This window comes from Grus americana, chromosome 3 (assembly GCF_028858705.1).
Source record: "Grus americana isolate bGruAme1 chromosome 3, bGruAme1.mat, whole genome shotgun sequence".
Classification (NCBI taxonomy): Eukaryota; Metazoa; Chordata; class Aves; order Gruiformes; family Gruidae; genus Grus; species Grus americana.
The window spans coordinates 33,637,002-33,662,191 of NC_072854.1; the positions used below are offsets into that span (position 1 = coordinate 33,637,002).

Sequence of the window (25,190 nt, forward strand, 5' to 3'; positions counted from 1 at the left end):
AAAGTTGAAATTACAGCATGATGAGTACTAGATAGAAAGAACTCTGTTGAAAACTGGGGGCTTGGGGAATTTTTATTAAAAAGTGTGACCACAACTTTGAGGAAACAAATTCTCTGTCTGCTGTTGTAAGACAAATATTTTTGGAGTACCCAGTGTTCTGACAGACATGTACTCCTTTGCATGCTAAAACTGTAGTAAGGAGAGTGAATTAGTTGTCCTAGACTTTAAAACCAAAAATCTTTAACTTTTCATGTATTTTCTACACCATAATGGTGTAGTCCTAGATAGGATGGTCTAACCTACAATAAATCTTTAAGTGCTGAGAACAAATTATATTAGCACATTCTAAGACATTGTACTATTTTCAGTGATCTAGCTGTTTGTTTCATATCACTATGGTGATAGTCATCACTTTAAAAATGTTACTAAAGCAAACCTTGTACTACTGTCTTTCTTTACCCTTAAAAGATGCTGAAAGCATCAAGAAAATAAACCATACAGATGAAGATTTAGACAGGTCTAATGAAAATGTAGTAAGTCATATCAGGTGGTGCCGTAAAGCTGATGACAGACCTCTAAGGACTTCAAACTATACCTAATTTCTCCTGCCAAAATCTGTGAAAAGTCTGAAAGCTACAGGAGCAAAACTTACTTTAAATAAAAAAGAAAAAAAATTTGCAGTGGTCTAATAGACATTTTTGAATAGTGAGAAAGAACTATTAACTATTAAAGAAATGGCAGTTGAAGCAGAATTTTTCCCTCTTTAACAGAAATGCTTCTTTCTTTCCCATGTAGTGATGTTTGCCCACTGTTTATTAGAGAAATTATGCTGTGCTGCACATTGAGAAAATATTCTCTTCGGCTTTTCAGAGCAATCAGCTCACATGGGTTTGATTTCTTCCACTATTTTAGCATTTGCAAATGTGCTTGTTTTATTACACATAAAATTCTCTAAACCTTTCAAAAATTTTCTTTCAGTATGGACTGGATCTCCTTTCCAATAGTTAGTTATGTGTATGCAAAATTAAGTCCTTAAATTTAATTATCTTTTCTCTTATATTGAAACAAGCCTTTTTTTCAGAGGTATGGTAACATGGCCTTTGCAATTTCCAATCCATTTCTGATGCATTTCTTCCATTTTTGTAATTTCTCCCACTCAGTTTGTCACTCTTCTAGTCTCAGTAAGCAAGCACTAGTTTTTCAAGCATACGCGATGCAGTTAGTGTGTAAACATTTTTAAACATCTGTGTTTTAAATATCCATTAATGGATTTTAAATATGTAACTGTCTACTCTGCATTTGTATAGGTCTTGATGGCTGTTCCACTCACTCTGTTTTGAGACACTCACAGAGCTCACATCCTTATTTCCTTCTGTTCCAGCGGAAAGACTCCATAATTTATGTTAAACAGTTAAATTATAAAAAGCTACATTAAAAAAACCCCAGGAAACAAAACAACAACAAACCCTCTGTGGATCTAGCAAAAGGGTTTAAAGAAGAGCTTTAAACATCTGTCTGCATTTTTTGTTGTATATTGGTAAGGCTGTAATGGCTAATATGCACATATTTGTGCTGTTTCAGTGTCTGAGAGAATCAAAACGCTTTGGTAGCATAATTCTGGATTTTCGTAGATATAAATGACAGTATATCTTAGTTAGACTCGTAATTCAAAATACAGTAAGGTTTTATTCCAGATGCCGCACACAGAACTCAAATGCCACGCTGCAGCTGTTCGGGCTTTCCAGAGAATGTACAACACTTTTTTTTTGTTTTGTTTTTGAAGGTCTCTTTATTCAAGAGAGTTACTGATCAGAGCACTGTAGTACATACTTAAAAGAACATTGCTGTATGTGTGGATGCACTGCCAACTTGGTTAACACTGTATGTGATTGGAAAGCATTTAACATGAATAGCATTAGTTCATTGGCACTCTGTGGATTTAACTTGACAGTTAATGTTTACAAGGAAGGGCCGGATAGGAGGCTCGGGATGATATGCGACTGATTATGTTAATTTTATGTGATGCTAGGCAAGGCACTTCGGGCTATGTATAGAAAATGCTCTTGGACATTGATTTGATGAGTATCTTCTTTTGATCCCCCTTCGTCCACCTTCAAGAAAAAAATATTTACTATGTATCGTATTGATATGACAGTCACTCCAGTACTGGTAGGGTTTCACAAAATTCAATGCGGTTCACATTCATTTGATTGGTGGCCTCCACTGCAGTTTTCCCATGGTTTTACTTGCTCATTTTTACTGTTCCCTGTTAGGAAGTTGAGTGGTGTTCACAGTAGTTGAGTTGGGTACAATTATGTGAAGAGTTACTCAGAATCACTGGTGCTTACTGAGCTCTGGACCATCACGTGAGCAGCTCCTAAGACACAGACCCAGATGCCAGTAGTAGTCAGAGATGGGGCCTGGATGCATGAAGGTGCTGACTGCGGGGCCATGAACCCCAGCAGCATTTGGAGGAACCGTGTTTGAGCAGTCATAAAACACAAGGTGCTGTGTGCATGATTGAGCGTTTCCTGACAAAATTCCTTGGTAGAGTAAGGTGCCTCAAAAGATAGCTGTGATCTCAAGACCTGCGTTCTCATTTCATTTCTTCATTTAAGCACTTAATGAGGCACATATTTTCAGAGGTCACCCGAGACCTCTTTTTTTGTAGTCAAAGAAGGGGGACACTCCTTCAATTTTCACTTATTAATATGGAAGATAATATAATTATTATGGACTATTAAATGATTTCTAAAATGTGTCTTATAACCAGTAAAATTGCTAACATTGTTAGTCATTGAGGAACTGTAAAAATATTCATGACGTACACTTTTTTGGTTTACGTCTGTGTCCTTTCCATTGACGTTAACACATCTGCAGTTCATCATACCCCTTTTTTCTCCTTTTGCTAGCATAGAAGAAGCAGCAACTCCACAGGTGGTAAAGTGAATGGAAGAACTGCATTTCAGCTGTTTATGTTTCAGATAGTTACATTGAAAAAACTTCTGTCTTTGTATGCAGACGCAGACAGTGCAGATAGTTCGGGCATTTGAAGCTAGCTGCTATTACTGTTTAAAAAAACAGACCTACGCTTTAGTAATTGCTATTAGAGTTGCCGCTAACTTCAGCAACCCTCCTAACGTGATAAATAGTGCACCTCGGAATAGAAATGTTACATAAGCTTTAACTCTGTGAGACACAGAGTTGAAAGAGTAGTGATTGCACTGCAAATTCATTTTATTTTGAAGCCTCAAAAGTATGTAATATCTAAATATAACATGACAGGGAAATTTATTACAAATACATAGAGTTGTGAAGAGCGGTAGTGTTCTAGATAAGCAGGACTGTATCATATTACTTTTGAGCCCAGTTGAAAACCTGCAGGCATTACTTTAATGCAGATACCAAATAAGTGGATCTTAGCCCATGACATTTTTCTTTTGAATTGTAAGTTCAGGTATGTTGCAACAATAAAATATTCTTCTTTTAATGACCACTAATTTGTGGAAGAGTACTATTTACTTCCGCTTATATTTGAGGGGAAAAAAAGGTTAACTTCAAAATCGCTTTCATTTTGTTCATCTGTTAGCTGAGACGATTGATTATCAGGTTATACTGCAAAGAGGCAGGTAGGGAAGACGTAGGAAAAGTTGTATGCCTCCTGCAGAGGACAGCGAATTCACAGTAGAAGCAGCAGCTATGGGAAGGAAGAACTAAATCTGGAAGCAGAAGTAGTAAAATATAAACGCTGCAGCAGTCAGCATTAACTTTCGGCATCATCACTTTTTTGCTAATCTCTATTTCTGTGAAGGGAAGGGTTTTCAGTTTCTTGGGAATCACAGCCCTGGCATACAGTATAAAGGGGTAGCAAAAGCTCAACCATGCCGTGAAAATCTCATTTGGGAAGGGAAGCTCCACGTCTTATGCAGTAGCTCTGTGACTGGAATGCCAAGGCAAGTAGAAGGCATGGATTCAGGTTTTTTTCTTTATCTCCCATCTCACTGTAAAGTTCTGTTTACCAACATATGAAAGACTGGCTGTTAAGCCAGTCTGATACTTACAAAACAATTCCATTTTGTACAGACTGATGGACTAGAGGGAGCAAGACAGAGTGAGGGTATCTACATAGACCCCACTTATGGGGGATGATACCTGGGCTGAAGACCCTGTGGCAATAAATTGATACTGATTAGTCATTCAATAAAGCTGAGTCCCTAAACAGTCACTGATACACAAGCTGGAACTTGTGACTTCTCTCCCAGTATCCTAACTGGACAACCATACTTGATGCTTTCTCTCTCTCTCTTCTCCCCATCTTTCCCAGCTCATGTAGGTAGCCCATGAAAGGTGCAGCAAATTCAGTATGAGTAAAACAGAGGGTCTTCTGCTGCCCCACATGGCATATATAGTTCACTCTGTTAAACTTTGTTATTCTGCAATTGAATAATTAATTGAGCGCTAAACAAACAGCCAGATTCAGGTGTGGCCTGGGACAAAGGCCAGCAGCCTATGCCTCCCTCAACACTTAAGAAGAAAGGCTTCCAGCAGGAGGAGGGAAATCACTGCATCTGACCTTAATGGTTTTCTTGATGAGAGAGCTCAGATTGTGTCAGCCTTCTCCAGCAGCATGTCATACTTGCTTAGGGACCACCTGAATCTTCATCTACCATTCCAGATTTGCTGTATGCACTCTCAAACCAAGGGCCACAAAACTTTTATTCTTCCTTTGAATTTTTTTTACGCATTAGAAGAAAAATATGTCATTAATGAAATTTAAATGTTCCATTATTATGAAATGGAGCTGTTAAGAATTACTGTGCTTTGTATTTCCATTTCAGAGAGGTTTATTTTGCAGTCTGAAAGAGGGCATGCAGCAAAATTATTTAACAGACTCTGCAAGCCATTTCCAAAAAGTGATTTGAATAACCATATCAGCATAGTCTCACCTTAACCCCACTGGTCATTTATATTCAGATAAATCACACCAAGTCACTTGGAAAGAGAATCTCCAAATAAACCCTTGCTGTAGTTGAAAATATTTTTAAATATTGGAGTTCCTGAGTCCTCTGTGTTACCCACTTTATTAAATCAGAGTTCTGCTACATCTGTTTCTATGTCAATGCCTGTTAAACATGTTATTTGAGCTCCATGTCATCATGCTCCAAGCTATTCTGAAATCATCTGCAGAGTTTCATTTAGTATTTGAAGCTGAAAATGTATCTTTAGTAAACCAGAACTTTCTCTCCCGCAGATTTTTTTATTCAGTCACCCAGTGCAAGTCCCTCACAGGGTATTGCTAAGTTTCCTCAATGCACGCTCCTCAGGTCAAATCCCCAGGTTTTTATTCATAAATTGGTTTGTGTTGTTAATCTTGGTATATGCCATCCAGGAGCTGTGAGTAACCCTGAAACACAAGCTGAGACACTAAATTTTATAACCTCCATTTCTCTATAGATTTCCATATTTATGGTCAGTGCTTGGTATCATCTTTGTTCCCTCCCCTTCTCTGCTCCAGTTAGCTTCCTCATCTTATCTTCGATGTTTTCCCAAGAGGTTTCCAGGTGTGCTGTGGAGATCTCAAACGTAGTTGCTGAAAGGCACCAGAGTAAGACAAGATAAACCTGGCTTGAGCACGGGAGGCCTGATACATTCGTCTGCACAGACCTGAGCTTGTGTTTGCCAGGCTTTTATAGTTAAGTCATGATATTTGCCCACTGATTCAGCCTGCAGCCCAGTGCCTAGCTGGGCTGAGGATATTCACAGACTGTCACAGCTTTGTGTATAACTCATAAACAAACTTTTACGACTTGCAATTTTACAGAGCGCAGAACCGGAAAATGAACTCCCTAGAGTGTCATGTCTTCCCACGTGTTAATAGTTTTCCTATAATATGCCCTGGGAAGTATACCACCAGTTTAGTCACTTCCCAGCCAAGGGTACCTTGCTCTCTAATGATAGTGGGGTTTAGTTTTGAGAACCTGACAATGGTTCGGTCTTCATATCTGTGTGACTGAAGATTTAGGTAAGTGTGACATACGTGCTAGGATTGAAGCTTCCTTTTATGTATGTCTGACTGATGATGAAATACGAGCATTATGTACTATGCAGTGTGGTGTTGCAGGTGGTTTTAATCAATCAAAGCTTCTGCTGTTAGTGAAAGGGTAATAACTTCTACCCCTGTCCACATATTCCTCCTGCTGGGTCTTCTGCTAGTTCTCACCTGTGTGCACATGTAAAAGCAACTGGATCAGGGAACTGATCTGCCTGAAAACAAATACCATTTTGGCTGAGTTAGCTTTCTCAGGCTGAGTTAGATTGACTAGTCCTATAGAATCATGATACAGAGATATTTTGAGGTAGAAAATGTGCTTTTTTGCTTTTCTCACAGAACTTAGCTATTGAAATCAATCCCCAATGTCAGCTTTATGTAGCATTGCATTTCATTCAGACTCAACCGCAGTTCTCCTGTTTCAAACTGACTGTATAAGTATTTCATAGCATATTTTTTATGTTGAAAAATTGAAAAAAGGACTATAGCCAAATAGACAGCATGCATGTGCTTGAGAAGATGTCTGTTCACTGCATAAATATTTCATTATTGTAGTTCCAGTGTACTAAAGAACCAGCAGCTTATTTCAATTCGACTGCTGTAATTTATTTCAAGTGTCTTATTTAGTCCATAAATATCATGTTTGATTTCTTCACTAGACATAAAGACATTATTTAATATAGGCATTTCTCTGAATTTTATACAATTTTGTTAGATCTACAAGCAGTTACAGAGAATATATGCGTTATATTTTGATGAGACTCCTCACCCTCTCTTTTCTTGATCTCTAGTATAATATACAAACAGATCAGTACAGAAGTTGTGATAACGTCTCTGCCAAATCATCAGATAGTGATGTCAGTGATGTGTCAGCCATTTCCCGAACCAGCAGTGCCTCACGCCTCAGCAGCACAAGTTTTATGTCAGAGCAATCTGAACGCCCTCGGGGCAGAATCAGGTGAGTTCTCAGTGCAGCTTCAATTGTATCACACCCCCTCTTTCATTTAGTGCCAAAATACAACCAGAAATTATTGAAATTAGGTGGCCACAACATAAGAATTTATGAAAAATGTCTGTGCACGTATAAACTGTCTTCCATTGCTACCCTAAGGTGACAATATTTATGCAACTGTGCATCTAAAACAGAAAGCAAACTTCCCATAAGGAGATGACAGATTAATGTATTTGTGGCAAGTGGAACTTGAACACACACTATCATCTCATTGCTGGCTATCAATCAGTGTAATCTATATGCCAACAAAGTATTACAGCAGAACTATTACTAGATTTTTCATCTAAAGAATTTTCTTTCATAAAAGCTCTGGTTTTCTGTCTTTCAATCTATGTATTTATTTCCCTACCTACCTGCTTTTATTTTGCTGTTTTCCTGTATGTGATAAATTACTAGCTTTGAAACAACTATTTGTATACTAATTTTGATATCTCTGGCTCAAAAGTAGTTTAATTCATTTGCGTTATCAATAATCAAATATCTCTTTCATCCTTGATAATAACCTATTCTTGGTTTAGTGCTTTTTTAGATACATGGATGGGCTTCTGTCTTCATTTAACTTGCTGACAAAACTCCCACCAGCTATAATAGCTGTAGGATTGCCTTGGTAATCTATGATTACACCTACCAATGTCTGAACTCTCAAAAATTTTACTCTAAGTGTTATAAGACATGAGAAGTTAGGAACTGGAAAAAAAATATCCCTATGGAGGAAATCAGTCTGATAAAAGTCCAGATGGCATCATTTAGTACTTCAGAACATTTCTAGGCAGACTTACTATCTGAGAAGATCAGCTGCAGGCTTTTTGATCTGTTCATGCAATAGGAATGGATGCTAGGGAAACTCAGAAACTGGCCTCTATGTATGAACTAGCTCCACCTCAGTTTTTTGTTAAGGAACGTTAAGGAATGTTAATGAGTTAATTAAATTAAATGGAGAAATGTGACTGGAGAGTGCTCCAGGGTGCAGATTAGTAACCTGAAATGAAACTGTGCTCCTGTAACATTTCTACATGAGCTAAAAAACCCACTGGTTAGTTATTCATATTGAGAGTTGTGTCAAATTTCTGAATATGAAGTGTGGCAGCTTAAGACAGCAGTAGTTTTAGTTAATGTTGTTAGTCAATATCACCCTATCATCCCTCATATTAATGCATCGGTGAAAAGGGATATAAATTAAGCTCCTAGACATATGACAATGCAAGATACTGTCCTCTTTAGGGCTGTCATTAAGAAAGCAAATTTTGCTGTAATTTTTACAAAATATCATTACTTTTAAATGTCAGAAGGACTGATGTTTCAGATCATAGTGAGTGTGGTTTATATTCACTAACTTCACCACCAGTTCTGCCAGCACAAACACCTTCCTGACCTTTCCTCCCAAATCCTAATGGAGGAAAGATCCTTAAAAAAGCCAGCTAATGCCTTTTCCCCATCAATCCAGGCAGAATCGATTTTTCTCTCTTCTCCCTCAGTTTTGAAGGTTTGAGATTCTATCATTTCAGACAATGTATTCTATATTATCCTACGTTTAGAAATAGTTACTTCTTTATTCAAGCAGTAAAGATTTTAAAACCTGGAAGCACATCTCTTTTTCTTGTGACTCTAGAGTCTACGGGCATTACCTATAAGTTTAAAACAATTTGTGGGGGTTTTCAGCAATTTTTGATGCAGTTACATTGCTCAAACTACATTGTGCTTTTAATAATGTACAGCATTTACAGAATGAAACACTATCTGAACAGCAAGGATAAAACCAGTTGATGCAGAACAACACAGAAATACTGTGCATCTTATTTGAATAGCTAGGTAACACTCTAGCTATTCTTTGAGTCAGAACTGCCAAATTTAAAGTTTTGTGGTATTAGGAAACTTGAGCATGTTGAAGAAGTTAGTAACATAGAGAGAATGAAAACAGATCTTCCCTTTCCTTTAATTAATGACAAGACTGTGTCTAAGCCTTTTAAGGTAGAAGACTGTTTTCATTCCTACAGTATATTTGTAATTGAAGTACCTGTCAGAAAGCTGTGACATGGCATGCAGGGAAAATACCATTAGTTACTCTTCAGTCTGGAAATTTTGTTGATTAACACTTCTGATAGGTTCCAAGAGGGAATTATGACTGATGCAAGTTCTAAATATAAGTATATAAAATAGCTTCTTAATTTCTAATTTGTTTAGTGTTTTCAGGTGGATGTTATAACAAACGGCTATGTGTGGATGAACTAGTCTGCATATGAAATTATTCCAAACATCTTGCTTGTTACCATCCTGGGAAGTCTGGTTGATTGTCACGCTCTATAGGGGAAGTGCAGGCAAATATCAGGAATTTTTGTTCTGGGAACAAAATGTTCTGGGTCTTTTGACTTGAATCAGACTTGTGAATTTGGCTTGCCATAGCATTTTGAGTTGGTTTGTATTTTGTAACTGAAGTCAGATTACTAGTCCTTCTTTTTGGAGATTTGCTTTCATCAGTCATGGTCTTTATGCATTTATAATACAGTCACGCAATACTTTGTGCCTGTGTATGCTACAGATGTTACTGTATATGATTCAGGAACATTTCTCACATCCTAAATAAAGCAGAAGGAAAATTTTCATGGTTTAATGCAAACAATTGATAAGTTAGAATCCATGTTAAATATATGATGATTAATCAGCATCATATGGGCTTGATCAGACAAAGAAGGACATTTGCTCACTTCATTAAAAATTATGCCAAATGATGTCATTGCATCATTTTTCATTAGGGGCCTGCTTATGCAGAGATACCTGGACATCTTGGTAATGTCAAGTAGGGAACTGTCATGCATGGTAAAGGTGACCTGGAGGCTTCTGTTTTGGAGGATTTAGCAAGTTGTCTACCATAAAATGTTTCACTTAAATCTGATTGAACAAAATCTGCTAAATATATGAAAGACTAAATAACTACTTTTAAGGTGAATTTGTCTCAGTGTATCTGGATTTCAGACATTAGGAATATCACCGTTATTCCTCATTTTAAATTTGAAAATCACATCTTTATTAAGAATTAAATTTAGCATCTTAATAAATGTGTGATATAATATAATTATGTGCCATATTTTAATCTGATTTTACATGCTTTGCTTAATTGAATGCTTAAGTTTAATTAAAATATTTTAAATGAGCTTATCAAAGAAAGAGAATAATATAATAGGTTGTAACAGTGGAATGGCTTGTATCACAAACTCATATATGCTTCTTGGGAGTCAGGTATGTTCTCAATACATTACTGAAGGAAAAGAACTTTTTTTGGTTCATAGTTATGAGACTCTATCTGACAAACCTTTTTGTTCCAAATTTCCAGAACAGCATATACAATTTGCATGTAGCTGTTATTCTTTCAGTACACTAGAACTTTAGCACTAGTACACTTGAGCTTTGAAACAAGAACGATGGAAAAGGGAAAATGGCAACACATGATCAAGTGAGGAAGTGCTTGATGGGTTGGTAAGCAAAGGGCGCAAGGTGATGGAGACAGGCAGGACCTCATAATCAACAAAACAGGGCAGGAAGGAGCCCACCACAAGTGTATGCACGTGAATAAGGACATGCTTGAGAGGAGAGCATTTGGGGGAAGCTCTCATACTTTTTCTGGGAGATCAGCACAAGTAGGTGGCTCTCTGAATGGCCTGTGCTCTCATGCATGGGAAACAAACAAGAGGAATCAGAGGTATGTTGTGCAGCTGCAGGGCTATGATCTCATCATGATCACAGGGACATGGTGGGATAGCTCACATGACTGGACTGCTGCAATCCATGGAAGCACCGGGCATAACAGCATGGAAGGGGTGTTGCTCTTTATGTTAGAGAGCAGAGTACGCAGGGAGCTCTGCCTAGAGATGGGTGATGAAAGCTGAGAGTTTATGGGTCAGGATTAGAGGGCCAACCAATGTCATGATGTTGTGAGTGTCTGCTATGGACTTACTGGAAGTCTACGTCAGGAAGAAGTAGATGAAACCTTTTTCCAACAACTGGAAGATTCACATTCCCAGGCTCTGGTTTTCATGAGGAACTTAAAGCATCCTGATGTCTGCTGGTTGAGCAATGCAGTAGGGCAGAAGCAATCCAGGAGGTTTCTGTAGTGCATTAATGACCAGAGGGAAAGTCTGGAGCAAGGACGCAGCAGAGGATGATCAGATCAAATCAGACATGTGCAAGTTCTTGGCACATGAGAAGATGCACCCATGAGTACTAAATGAACTGGTGCTGACTGATGTCATTGCAAGGCTACTCAATAATCTTCGGAACATCATGGCAACCAGAGGATGTTCTTGAAGACTGGAAGAAAGAAATTGTCACTACTATCTTCAAGAAGGGCAAGGGGAATCTAGGGAACCGTAGGCCAACCCCTGGGAAGGTGATGGAGCAAATAATCCTGGAAACCATTTCCAAACATACAGACAAGAGGGTGATTGTGAATATTCAGCATGAATTTATAAAGGAGAAATCATGCCTGACCAGCCTAACTTTCATTACTTGACTGGCTTGGTGGATGAGAGGAGAATAGCAAACGTTCTGTATCTTTAGTAAGGCTTTCAGCACTCTTTTCTGAAATATCCTCACAGATAAACTGAGGTAGTACAGCCTAGGTAAGTGAACAGTAAGCAGACTGAAAACTGGCTGAACACAAGGCTAAGAAGGTTGTGGTCTGTGATACAAAATACAACTGGAGGCAAGTCATTAGTGGTATATGTCTGGGGTCAATATTGTGGCAGTATTGTTTAACATCTTCATTAGTGATTGGGATGATGGGACACAGTGCACCCTCAGCAGGTTTGCAGATAACAGAAAGCTGATAGGAATGATTGATACATTAGGTGGGTGTGACACTTCAGAGGGACATCAACAGGATGAAGAAATGCGCCAATGGGAAGCTCATGAAGTTCAACAACGGAAATGCAAAATCCTGCATCTGGGGAGGAATGACCCCATGTACCATTACACACTTGGGGCTCACAGCTGGAAAGCAGCTTTGCAGCTGGAAAGCAGCTTTGCAAAAAAGACCCCAGGATCCTTGTGGACACTAAGTTGAATGTGACCCAGCAATGCCTCCTTGCAGCAAAGGCGGCCAACACCATCCTGGGCTGCATTAGGAAGAGTGTTGCCAGCAGGTGGAGGAACATTATCCTTTCCCTCTGCTCAGCTCTAGTGAGACACATCTGAAGCTGAGTCCAGTTCTGGGCTCCCCAGTACAAGAGACATGAAGCAAAGGGCCATGAAGATGATGAAGGGAGAGGCCAAGAGAGCTGGGACTGTTCAGCAAGAAGAGAGAAGAGAGAAGAGGAGAGAGGAGAGGAGAGAGGAGAGAGGAGAGAGGAGAGAGGAGAGAGGAGAGAGGAGAGAGGAGAGAGGAGAGGAGGAGAGGAGAGGAGAGGAGAGAAGAAGAGAAGAGAAGAGAAGAGAAGAGAAGAGAAGAGAAGAGAAGAGAAGAGAAGAGAAGAGAAGAGAAAAGAGAAGAGAAGAGAAGAGAAGAGAAGAGAAGAGAAGAGAAGAGAAGAGAAGAGAAGAGAAGAGAAGAGGCAAGGCTCAGGGGGATCTTTCAATGTGCATAAATGCCTGATGAGAGAGAGTAAAGAAGACAGAGCCAGACTCTTCTCAGTGAAAGGGTGAGAGGAAATGGGCACAAACTGAAATAAAGGAAATTAGACATAAGAATTTTTTTTTTTCTGCAAAATTAATTGAACACTGGGACAAGTGGCTCAGAGATGTTGTGCAGTCTCAGTATCTGGCGATATCCAAAACCCAACTGGATATGGCCCTGAGCAACCTGCTGTCATTGACCCTGCAGTGCACGGGAGAGTTGGACTAAGTCTCCAAAGGTGTCCTCCAGCCTCAACTATTCTGTGATTTTGTGAATAATGTATCATGTAGGTGAGTGTGCTGTATCTGGAAATGACTTCTAATTCAAGTCAGATTGGGGTTGAAGCTAAATGAAAGTAAAATATTGAGTTATAGAATGCAAAGTAGATGACACTTAAGTATGAAACAACATAGGTGACAGGAATGAAAAAATGTTTCATCTGTATTTAACTCCTGAATTCTTTCTCCCATTTTCAAATCACCTGTTGCAGACACGGACCCTTTACCTCACTCATATGCATACTTTACAACTAAAATTGCATCCATCAGAGGCAATCCTCTGTAATCATAGATTTTATTATCCGTCCTTTCCTGAGGGCTTCCATACAGTTTCTTTCAGGTTCAGATCTTATTCCACACATGCACACACATGCATGCGCAATGCTATTGATTCTTAACCAATTTAGGAGGCTGCTCCTCAACCCTCTGATTTTTATTTTACTTCTCTGGGTGTGCATGCACACACTGTAATGTGCATGTACTTTGGAAATGCAAATGACCCTTTGGCAGGTTAGGTTATCTCCTGCCTTCTACTCTGCTGCTATCAAATCATTATCACACTTAGAGAAGCAATATTGGCTTTTCTACCTGTTGAGGCAATATGTAAATGTTACTAGGAAGCTTCTCCCTGTGATCAAATTATCCTTTCTATATCAAGCTCTAAAATTGACCACACTACTTGGTGTCATGTGAGTAGAATTAAAACGTACAGCTTCTGGCTCATTGTGACAACCTGGCAAGATAGTAACCAACCACTTTGAGCTGATAAATGAGCTTGTGATGACCAATCCTCAGGCTTATCTTTAACAGATACCTAAACAGACTAGACGTAAGCAGATATTCAGGAATGTTTCATGAAACCTCAGCTTTAAGTGACATATATGGAAGCATTTGGTCATCATTCAGTCCTGTTTTGTAGTAGGTGCTGTCTGTAAGGCAATTCTCCCTACATCTGTTCTGTATATATATAGATATATACAGAATATATATAAGAACATGGGACTGGAAGGGACCTCTCTGGAGTTGCTGAATGTAGCCTCTGCTGTCACAAAGAACTGAATCACGCTGATGTATTTTCAGGATCCATCTTCAACTTAATTGGTTGCTTTTGCTCTCAGCCACTTATTTTAGAAAGTTTTCCAAATCTAATTTCTTTGATGCTCTGTACATTTCTTTCAGTTACAGGATAAATTTACTCACAGGGAGTTTAAACACATTGTTCACATTTGTCCCAGTACCAATATTGGCATCTTACTTAGACAGGTTTTTCCTCCCTTCTGTTTACTCTCTGGGGTATCATAGCAAGCGATTGTAGCTCAGTGGTCTAACTAGCTTCTTTACTCAGTTACATATTACATCTATTCTATTTTGTTGGTCATTCTAGCAGCCCTTCTCTGCCAGTTTCCAGTTTGAATGAAACCTTCTTGAATTCATGTGATCAGTAGTGTAGATGAGGTCTCTTGCACAGTGTCATTAATTCTGCCCTAACCAACACATGGAATAATCCATTTGCTTTTTTCATAACCGTAATACTTGGTTGTGCCAGTTGTGTAGCAATTGGCCAAAACAGTCAAAAACTGTAACAATGTCAGAAACTGTGCCTTTCCAGGCATAGTTACAGAGGGATGGTTTTGTCAGTTCCTTGCATCTCCTTCAGAGTCCTTTCTCTTCAGATATTGAGCGTGCATGAAGAGCTGATACCAGTGTGGACCTTGGCACAGTGTTCTCTTCAGCACCCTGCTCCTTTCTTTCCTCTGCAGGCTCTCCTTACCACTTCAACAAGGAGGAAATCTGAGAAAGTTAGGTCTTTCTACTATCCCCTCTCAGTTTTGATTAGCAATACTTACTGAGAGGGAAGATCCAGTGAATCCAAATTAACTTTCAGATAGAAATGTAGTTTCCAAATATCCTTAATTTTTTGTACTGAAAAGGAACTGTCTGTTAATTAATAAATCTGTTGTTCATTGCTTTCTTTTAAAAGGAATGAACTTATTGAAGGTGGGTTTGACCATGACTGAAGATTCACACTAAAAGGCTGAATGTCACTGTGAAACTGAAGATAATGCAGCTAGCATATCATGCAACATTAACTTCTTAGATCCACAGTTTTTGCCCAACTTCAAAAATTCTTCCAGTTTGTCATCAGGGATTAGAAGTACTCACTGCTATGTCTACGTCAGTTCCTTCTGCTGATGGTAGTCACATGCAAGGAGCTAACTAGAAATGAGGCCATTTAAATATTTTCTTTTCAAAGCATTTGGGGACTTCCCTAGTTATCGTGACAGTTGTAGAAACTCACCCTTCTGGAGGGGGAGTCTGCTGGCTTTATGTAAGTGTAGGAGACTCTCTGACACAGTATAGAGTCCCCATCCTTATGCTGTTGTACTTTTTTGTCCCGTTAGTTACTGTGGAGCTAGTTTGTTCAAGCTCTTAAGGTGATGAGCTTGCAAACTCTAAGCCAGGCAAAGACTCCCAGTGACTCAAATAAGACCACTCCCTTCCCCGCTTCTAGACCTGCCCAGAAACATTCTGCGTGGAGTTCATTGGCAAATGGTGAGTGCTGACTGGCTGCTTTTCTGTGCTTGTAGCTCCCTCTTATTTAGTAGATCGCTCTTTCTTTTCAGAGTTTCATTTCATGCTGCTTATTATGCTGTTTCTTACACAAAATGCTCCATGTCTTTAGTGTGGAGCCAGATGAAGTAACTGGAGTTTTGCCATCTCACTGAGGACAAACAGCAGTGTTGACTTGCAGAAGATCTCTCAAGGAGATGTAGCCAGACAGCATTCTCTGGATTGGAAATAGATTTTCTCCCATTGGTTTTCCATCCTCCCACATAGTACATTGGAGCTAGTTTAATACAATTTATGGTGATGAGGGAGAATGGAGTAGAGAGAGTCTGAAGGGTCTGACCTGTTGTCAGCCTTCCCAATAGTGCTGCCTGTAACCATCATAAATGTATGTGATGTGACCTGTGCAATAAAGTTAAGTCCTTCCCCCACCCTCTGTTTAGACTAGGGCTGCATCCATCTGTGTCAGCTCACTAATTCACTTGAAATGCAACAGTACTGCACCACAGAGACAGCTGAACAAAGTTTAACTTCATGTCATAGCAGTCAAGGAAAGCATAATATACCAAGGCTTTTCATGCATTTCAGTTGATGAGACCGAGATCTGCGTTGAAATAAAGAAAACCATTCATTTCATGTTAATTACAAAAGTAATTAAAACCTGTATATTGAATTTGTGCTACAGTGTGGAGGGTGTAGTTAAGATTCTTCACTCATAGAAAAAAAAAGTAAAATCTTTTAATTATTATTATAGATATTATGGAAAGAACTAGTGGAGGCAAAAGAAGAACACTGCAGTTTATTTATCAATAAAAGCAAATCACCTGAAAAATGGGGACAAATTCACAGGTAGTTTCAAACTAACTTTGTGTGGGATATTCACTGTGCTACACTCATCATCTAAACCTAGAAGAAGATCCTGAAAATGTGTTGAATATTACAGATTTTTTGTAACTTGCATATGTGTGATCCCCTGTTCCTTAAGAAAACCTGGGTGAGGGCAAGTTCACGTTATATAAAGAAAGGATTGAGCCATATAAATTTGCAGTGAACTACGCAGTACTATGGCTTAACATGAGAGGGATCCATTTGGGTATACTAGGCCAAATTGGGTGTTTGTGATTTTTATAGCTCTCACTACCAGTATTCTGTATAAAAATAAATATTATTCTAATTGTGCAACATGCTATCAACCCAGAGCCTTGTCTGGCATGACATTGTCATGCACTTGGAAGCATGGTGGTTTCTCATTTAGGATTTTGAGGGCCTTCAGGGTGTGATACTAAAAAAGATAGTAGATTCATCTTGTATACTGTATATGCAGCAGCACTGCCAAACGTATATAAAAAAAAAATCTTATTTGTATACCTCCTGCATGCCTCACTTTGTGCCATCAGGTGTTAATGATCACAGTGTTCTAGCAGTGTGTTCATCTGTGTCTCTCTCACAGTATCACTAAATGTTAGTGATATATGAAGGGCTAGATCCCAGCGACTACAAACCTCTACAGCTCCACAAACAGCGGTGTGGCAACATCAGTCTGCATCACGTTGAAAATCTGGTCCTTAACTGGCATTTTCAAAAGGGTGATTCTTGCTTTTGAGGTTAAATTCTGCCACATGCAGCATTTCAAAACATCACTGTGGAAGGTCTGTTCCACATTTCTCAGGCCTAAAGCACCACGCAGTCATTTACATACCTGTAGCAGTACCAGAAATGAATTCTGGTGCATATATATTCACATATGAATCATATCAGCCTTTCTTTTCAGAAATTTTAATTCCAGATTATTACAGGTTGTCACATTTCTAAAGAATCTTGGACAAAGTTCTTGCTATTCATCTTCCATATTATATCTGCTTCAAAGCCTGCATAGCTAAGCACTTGCAAATTTATAGATGACTGCAGTTGTAATTTATCAGATGGACTGTGGATCATCAGAATCTATGCTTCAATATGATTTTTTAATCAACTGTCAAAGCCCCAGTGCAAAGACGCTCATTGAAACAATACTAATTTCTGTTCATAATGTGAACTGGCATGGCTTTGGGGAGATATTACTGAAGTTGTCCTCTTTTCTGAAGTTTTCATTTTTATGGTTTTAATGGTCAAAAATATGAGATAGTTCCCAATTTATTTTTTAAATTATGTCTCTTCAAATTTAGATTGACTGAAGAGCATTTCTTGACCTGAGTATTTCTTTCTCATGAGAACTTGTACATCCTGCAATTTCCAGGTACAGATTTTTTTTTAAGGTGACTAGGCTGTACTTCACATAAGTGGGAAATCCTTCATCTTCTAGTTAAACAGGAATCCTTCCTTTCTGAGAAAGAAATATATGATACTAGAACTAGGCTACACCGATTAAAGTAATTCATATATTTATAATACAATAATATATTTCTTTTGTGCTTAAATATACAAACAACAGAAAAATTATCCAAAATAAGTGGTTCTTCCTCCTAATTTGAATAATTAAATCATACTGATTTTTATAGCTATTACAGTTCCACATCAAATTTCAAGCCTCACACTTTAACCTACAAGGTGAATTTTTAGGTTTTGAGTTACTGTAACTAAAAAACTGTGTAACATTTGTAAGTATATGAAGTCTGTCAAATTCCTAGGAAGAAATATCTGTTTTCTAACGTCATTGTGTAGCAATTGCATTTTATTATACTGTCTGTTACATTATAGTCCTCTAGTACTAGATGGCTTCCAAAGGCCAAATTTTTTTAACCTATGTAATTTCTCACTTTATCTATTGAGTGGAACTGAACTCTTTAAAGTCAGGTAAAAATTTACTTGCTTCTTTTGTTGGCCCTTCTTCAAACGTGTCTCCTGCTAGTGGGGACAATGCACAGTGTTCCCCAGGATGAAATTTATTGAACAACTTTCTGTTTCTAGAACCTCCTGTGGTCCATTTTTTCAGCTTAGCCCGGTGAGGGGATTTTTGGTGCTTCTAAGCGGCAGAAAAAATTACCTTAAACTGTTTCACATTAAGGAAAAATCTATTGCTAATTTTCATTCTCCTGTGGAAACATTGAGCCAGTCTCTCCACCATATGCCCAAAATATAAAATAATGCAAGTAATACAAGAAAGACTTCACTCTAGTTTGATTCTTCTCTTTTACCCAGCTAACTTCCACAGAAATTTGGGGTCATCCTCTGTGTGTGACCCAGAGACTCTAATAGAGCAGAAAAACATAGACATTTTTTTCTTACACATTCTTTCTGGTTTAACTTCACAGGCCCTTAGAATTTAGAGTAAGGAAGGAGAGGCAGATCCGTCTCAGAGTCATCAAAACAGAAACACTGTGATTTAAAGGCCCAGTTTGACCTAGCGTTGAGGCCAGCTTCCTCTTCATGGAAAGAAAAGAGTTTGTGGTTTGAGGCAGTATTATAGAGCTCACATTACTGGGATTCCCTGGTGAACTGGGATTTCAAAATATTTAAATAGTCACTCTATATATTGACAGTGAACATCACCAAGGGATAGCCAGCAAAGAACAATGATCTGATTCTTTGTTGGAAGGTCTCTCTTCATGCAGTTTGCTTTTGTCCTGTTGGTGTTTGTACTAAGATGGATATTTGGTGGGAATTCGCAGGGAATTGACCGTTTGAAGCGTATCTTCATATTAGCAAGTTTAGCTGTGTGCAGGGAGGGGAGAATAAACGGGGAGATGATTAGTAGCTTTTTCTGTTGCGCAACAGTAACAAGCAGCAGTGAGTGACCATCAGCAGTAAGGGGAAGGGAAGGGTAGTGAGCCACAGACTACATGTGCGAGAAGAACCAGATGGTTTCAATGAAGGATGAATGAGTGCTCCTCACAACCGATGAAGGGTTGTGGTTAGTGATTTATACTCAGGTTCAGTGAAATACATAGCCTGTGCCGTGCCACACGTGCTTGGCTGGAAAGAAAAAAATTCAAGTCTGTGGCAGCACTTTGCTGAATCAGGATGTTAAGGATGTTGTTTGTATGTTTTATTCTGGCTGGCTGGACTTCTGCATTGCATTGAGCGCTTGCATTGAACTGTCAAGCACTTTTCCATTCCCATTAGCTTCAGGAATTAGACTCTCTCAGCGCTTGTATTAACAAGCTAATTAAGCACATGGCAATAGTGACCATCTGCTTTGATTTTCCAAATATTTTTTAACAATTATTTATTTGCAGTTTTTAAATACAAACTATTAAATTCAGTATTGGAACTAAGATATACTGCTTTAGCTTTTGTTCAGCATGACTAAAACAGTAATGGAATTCCAGTCTGATATAAAAAAAGACTGTCATAAATACCAGAAGACAATTTCTAAATTTATAACACTTATTATATTGCTGATAATTTGCCCATGTATGACTGTTTCTTTGTAGTCAAGGTTTCTGCTGTAAACAAGACATTTAGGGTCACTAAGTAGAGACTGATTTTCTTATATAATGTAATAAGCAACTTCTTTTATTGTGCAGTGGCTTCAGTGGTTTATAGTTCTGTGTTTAAATACTGAGTGAGATTTATTAGTTGATATTGCAGTGGAGAACATCTTCCCTCCAATAGCTAGAATGGGAGCATCCATAACATAGCCAGTGCTGCTGATAGACTGAAGGCTTTCCATGGGTCTTACTATTGAAAATAAACAATAAAAGCCCTCATTGGATTCAGAGCCATATATCTGCCATGTTTTCAAAAAATTTCTTTTCATCTTGGAATTTTCCATTGCCAAGTCTTTATTTTAAAATAGAATGTTTATATTAACATTTTACTATGTGACTGGTGTTAGTGTTTATTCAATCCAAAGAGCATCTCAATATTAATGATGCAGAAAAGGGCATATGGGGTAGCATTGTAAGAAGCAGTATTTTTCAAAGCATTGGGTGCATTAAAATCATCAAAGTTATCTACCCCATAGCTGCTAATCAAACTCCTACTGCAAGAATAAAATGAAGTGAAATAATCAAGAATATCAACAGGTGTAATAAATTCAGTCATTTTTTTTGAGGTAGGCTTTCCACATTTAGGATGCTCATTTGCACTGGCTGTTGCATCCATAAGTACGTGTGTGTGTCCCTGGTACGTGTTTGCATTAGTGCTGCGCTCGCAAAAGATATACAAGTATTAACTAAAACATGGAGGGTTGATAAAAAAAAAAAGAATCAAACTCAATTCAATTTTAATATTTATCTCAGTGACAAGATGTTTTGGAACAACTCAATTAGTGGGGTGTCACAACCTAGCAGCCCACACTGCAGTCACCTCCCTCCTCCGCTGTACCTCCATGCTTTTCCCCTACCCAGAGAGTCCAGCTGGCAGACCAAAGAGAATTGATAAGTACTGACATCATATAGCAGCCTTTCTTCAACAGGGCATCTTATTTAATGTATCTCTTATCTGCTTAGTTATCAGACTTCACAAAACTTCTAAAACCTTGGTATATTCAACTCCTTCCCAATGGATCAGTTCTGGTTGAAATTCACCCCTATGAGCCAGTAGGGGAATGTGTGATAGAAGCTGTAGGGATTGCATAAGGAACACAGGAAACAAGGCTAAAAGCTCAGAAATTTCATACCTGAGTTCAAAAATGAAGTTAGCTAATTTTTGTCTTTTTTCTGAATTGGAAGTTTGTAAGCCAAAAAATAATTTGACTTTCAGAGAAGAGTGTGATAAATAGCACTTGAAACTCTTTAAGAAGTCTGTACTCAAGACAGTGATACATTTTTACAAGCATTAGTAAATTATTTTTTATTATATAGAACAGTATGCTCTGGAAAACATTAGCATAATGGTAACATTTTAAATCTAGGTTTAAAAAGCACACTTGTTCATCTTCTTATTTATAAGCTGGGAGTTTGACTATTTTATGTGCTTAAGAAACTGACACCTTTATTCAGCTCCCCCCCCCCCCAGAGGGGTAACTGATACTTGTCAATATAGAGACATCTTTTAAACAATTACACTACTCTTCAATTTTTTACACACACCCAAAGTTCAAGCTGATGGAACACTTGTCAGTCTTCAGTATAACTGTGTTGAGTAGTAGTGGTATGGCTGCTGCTTTGCTTAAAATACAACAATGTAAAATTGAGAAATATGGATGTAAGACCAAACAATCCAAGACAAATTGTCTTGAAAGGTAATACAATTTTAATATAGTACAAAATGCAACCTGTGGCTAATGCAAATTACCTGGCAGGATTAGCAAAGACTAAGAGGTTCACAGATGTGGACAGTTATATTCTAGCTGTAATCAGATCAGAGAAATGAAGGAGCATCTTTTTAAAACTTCAGGATGGTAATAGTGATCATTCTTGCAAAGAAAGAGTGTTTATGCAGCAAAAAGCCTGATCAAGACTTCTGGCAAAGCTATAGGGACAAAACCTCTCTAGGAACCTTTTCAGCATTGGGCAGCTTTGACTTGGTTGTCTCATCTGCATTCCCAGCTGTCTGAGAAGTAGGGAGTATGGCTGTAAAATTCTTCCTGATCTAAATGATCTTCTATTGGCAATAGGAAAAATTGTCACATTGTGAGTTGGTCAGAGTTGGTTAAGAAAGCTGAAAGTATATAGCTGAGGACAGGTTACCCAAACCATAACACAGCATAAGAAACTCACAAATGGACACTGGGAAGAAAAGAAAGGGACCTTTCCACCAACTCTGGCACTGGAGGACTGTCACACTGCCTATCCTGGACATATCCCTGCTTCTGGATATTCCCTGCCATAGTATCTGAAAGTATTTGTATTTTGCAGTTTGATTCCCTATTTGGAGTGCCTGGTTTAATCACGTGGTGCACACACAGCTATTCATATACAACAGCTTTATCTCAAGTCAGCAACTTGCTATGCCTGAACCAGGAGTCCTACCTTTCAGGGCTTATGAGCCTGGATGCAGTGCCACTAAGTGCAGCTCTGTGGCTTCTCACTCCAGAGGTAGTTTGTTTAGAGGAAGCTTTTGGTCCCTGTGTTATTTCATGTCTCCGTGTCGTCACTGAATGGTAACCATATGGGCTGTTTTCTTTAGAACAAGTGCTGGAGTGATCTTTTGCATTAGTCCGTGATTTTATGTTTAGTCTTCATGCCTCCAAATAACATAACTTACAAGTAGTTGGAAGAGAAATTCAAGCACAATGAAGTATAAGAGTTCCGCGAGAATTGTGAAGACATGTTTAAGTTCATCAATAAAAATTAGTCAGATGTAGAAAGTCAGAAAACTACAATTTTAACAAAGTTTGGCTGGCTAAGCAATTCGCTGAATTGGCTGAATTTGACTGGCTAAGCAATTCACTGAATTTCACTCTCTGAAATTGATAATGACCAGAAATGGAATAATGACCAGAAAATTGGCTTGAAAAGCTGTCAGAATAAATTTAAAATCACCAAAATCCCTCGGTCTACAGTACGTCAACTGAAAACAGAAAGGAAAAACTTAACAGTTCTGATTTATTAAATTTATGGCTGTTCACTCTTCAGTTCTTGATATATTAGAATAAAATGTGTTTTTATAAAAATTCACCTGATTAAAAATGTAGCCTAAAATGGAAAGAAAAAAAAATTATGGCTCTTGTATTGATGTATATGTTTGTAAAAAATCAGGAGAAAGTTACTGAAAAATAACAGGTTTATTGCTTGCATATATGAATAAAATACTACTAAAGCCAATTCTACTGCTTACAACTTTTTAATGACATAAATCAGTAAATTCAAACTTATGTAATACAAAGAATACTTACTAAAGAAAACTTACACAAAATTTATATGAAAAGAATATGAAGAGTGTGAAGCTAAGTGCTGAAAGATAGGAAATACTAGAACCGAGCCTGCCTATGTAAGCCTGGCCTTTTTGTCTGTAGGCATACTCATTTAATTTGTCTCAACTTTCCCTATGCTGAAATTGCCTCAATCAGTGCATGGTATGGGATGAAGACAGTGCACATAAAGAGTCAGATAGTGAGTGTTTTGTTGCTACAAAAGATTAACTGACAATCTCATGGGAGGGTCATAATATAATAAATAGTTGTGATGGTATGTTGGAAAGGCTTGCGTTCAGTTTCAGAAATTTTTAGGAAACATTTTGTCTTCAGAAAGAGCGATGAAAAGAATTTATTCCCCAAGTTTTCTTATTCTCTTCCTACTTCAGTACCAATATGAACCAGTCTCTTTCGTTCCAGGAATTATTGTCCATCTTACTTCTCTTTTGCACTCCAATCAGATGACTTTGTCTTGGGTCATGCCTGATGGCCAACAGAGAAAATGCAGCCTCACTGCATCCTGGACAGTCCAGCTAACTTTCCCAGATCCAGAGTAGCAAAGAGAAGCAATTCCTGGGAAACACTGACTTTCTACCTCTAGCCTTGAGGCAAAATAGTAATATTCAGGAAATGTACAACAGGAAATAGCAATAGGAGCTGTGCATACATGCAACACCTCTTTGTAATAGAAAGTCTCCTGAGATTTTAATTGTTGATCTCTTTGAAGTCTCTTAACATAAGAGTTATGACTTACAGATGTTGTTTTACCAAATTTACAGATATTCAAAGGAACAGAAAGCAGTTTGTGCTGAATAGAAAGATCACCTCATTGGCATCTTTCAGTGAGGTACCAGCTATAAGTACTTCTCAAAGCGAAGTGAATTTATTTATTTGTTTGTTATGTGACACTACAATATGGATTTTTTTTCTTTTTAATTCCTTCAAAAGGACCAGACAATCTGTCATGGTATTTTAGCTGGAACTTAAAATAAATAAAAGAAGAAATTCAGCCTTGGGCAGAAATCAGGCATGGAAAATTCCTACCTAAATTTTTAATGTTTGACAAATTTGAAGAATAGATGTAACTAACAGGCAAGCCAGTAACATTATAAGTATCTGGCATTTTGCATCTAAAATCTTCACAGTGTAAGCATCTGCCATAATACTAGAAGTAAATTAGCAATCCTGCTTAGTTTCTGATTATCCAAACCACTGCAGCTCAAAACTGAACGCCGAAACTGTTTCATGAACTAGTGCACTTCTCAATTGCATTAAAGAGAAAAACATTTTGAACGTGCATGGCGATTAACTGATGTTGCTTCTTAGGTGATCTCTCTTGGGGCAAGGGTAAGCACACTGATGTAACCCAAGTCACAACTCTTGTTTTTTGAGGGGCAAATAGAGTCCAATAGCCTCCAAATTATTGTCATGGAGGCAAGATATATGAAAGCAGTTCAGCTAAGCTGCTTAAAAACCATAATGTATCTCTTTTACCCCCAAACCGTATATTACAGATGGAAACTTCTGGTTCTGAGGTCATTTATGTATAAAACCAAGGTGAAGCCAGAGTAATTAATGTTATAATTATTCATTATTTAAAGATTTTTTCAAATCCGTCATTATAAACTGCTTTATGTGTCTGTCAGAGAAGGAGGGAGATGAAGTCTTTAATCTCTTCAGAACATCTGTACATGAAAAATGGACTGTGGAGCATTGCTTGTGCGTTTTTAATTATCTAATTATGCTTCCTCTTTCAAAGAAACTGTCACGTTACCAGCAGCCTTTCTTAATGATTTGAAAAAGACTGAAAAATAATTTTAATTGGTTTTTCATTCAATTATAGCAGTTGATTAAGATGAAATATAATTAATAAACTTTTAGTATAAGAACATTAACATTTTTAACAGGGAGTACATGTTATTTTTAGAATGAAGAAA

The 25,190-nt window shown here is 38.0% G+C and overlaps 1 protein-coding gene across 49 annotated transcripts in view; it reads left to right on the top strand.

Annotated features, from left to right (window-relative positions):
• RIMS1 (regulating synaptic membrane exocytosis 1) overlaps window positions 1-25,190 on the top strand; it is a 350,364-nt gene that overhangs the window by 269,325 nt on the left and 55,849 nt on the right. For 35 of the 49 annotated variants that reach the window (XM_054820922.1, XM_054820925.1, XM_054820924.1 and 32 more), the window contains one exon: window positions 6,841-7,007. The exons of the other annotated variants lie outside the window; for them this stretch is intronic. In XM_054820922.1, coding sequence (XP_054676897.1) covers window positions 6,841-7,007 — 167 coding nt within the window. The remainder of the gene's footprint in view (window positions 1-6,840; window positions 7,008-25,190) is intronic. 49 annotated transcript variants of the gene reach the window in all.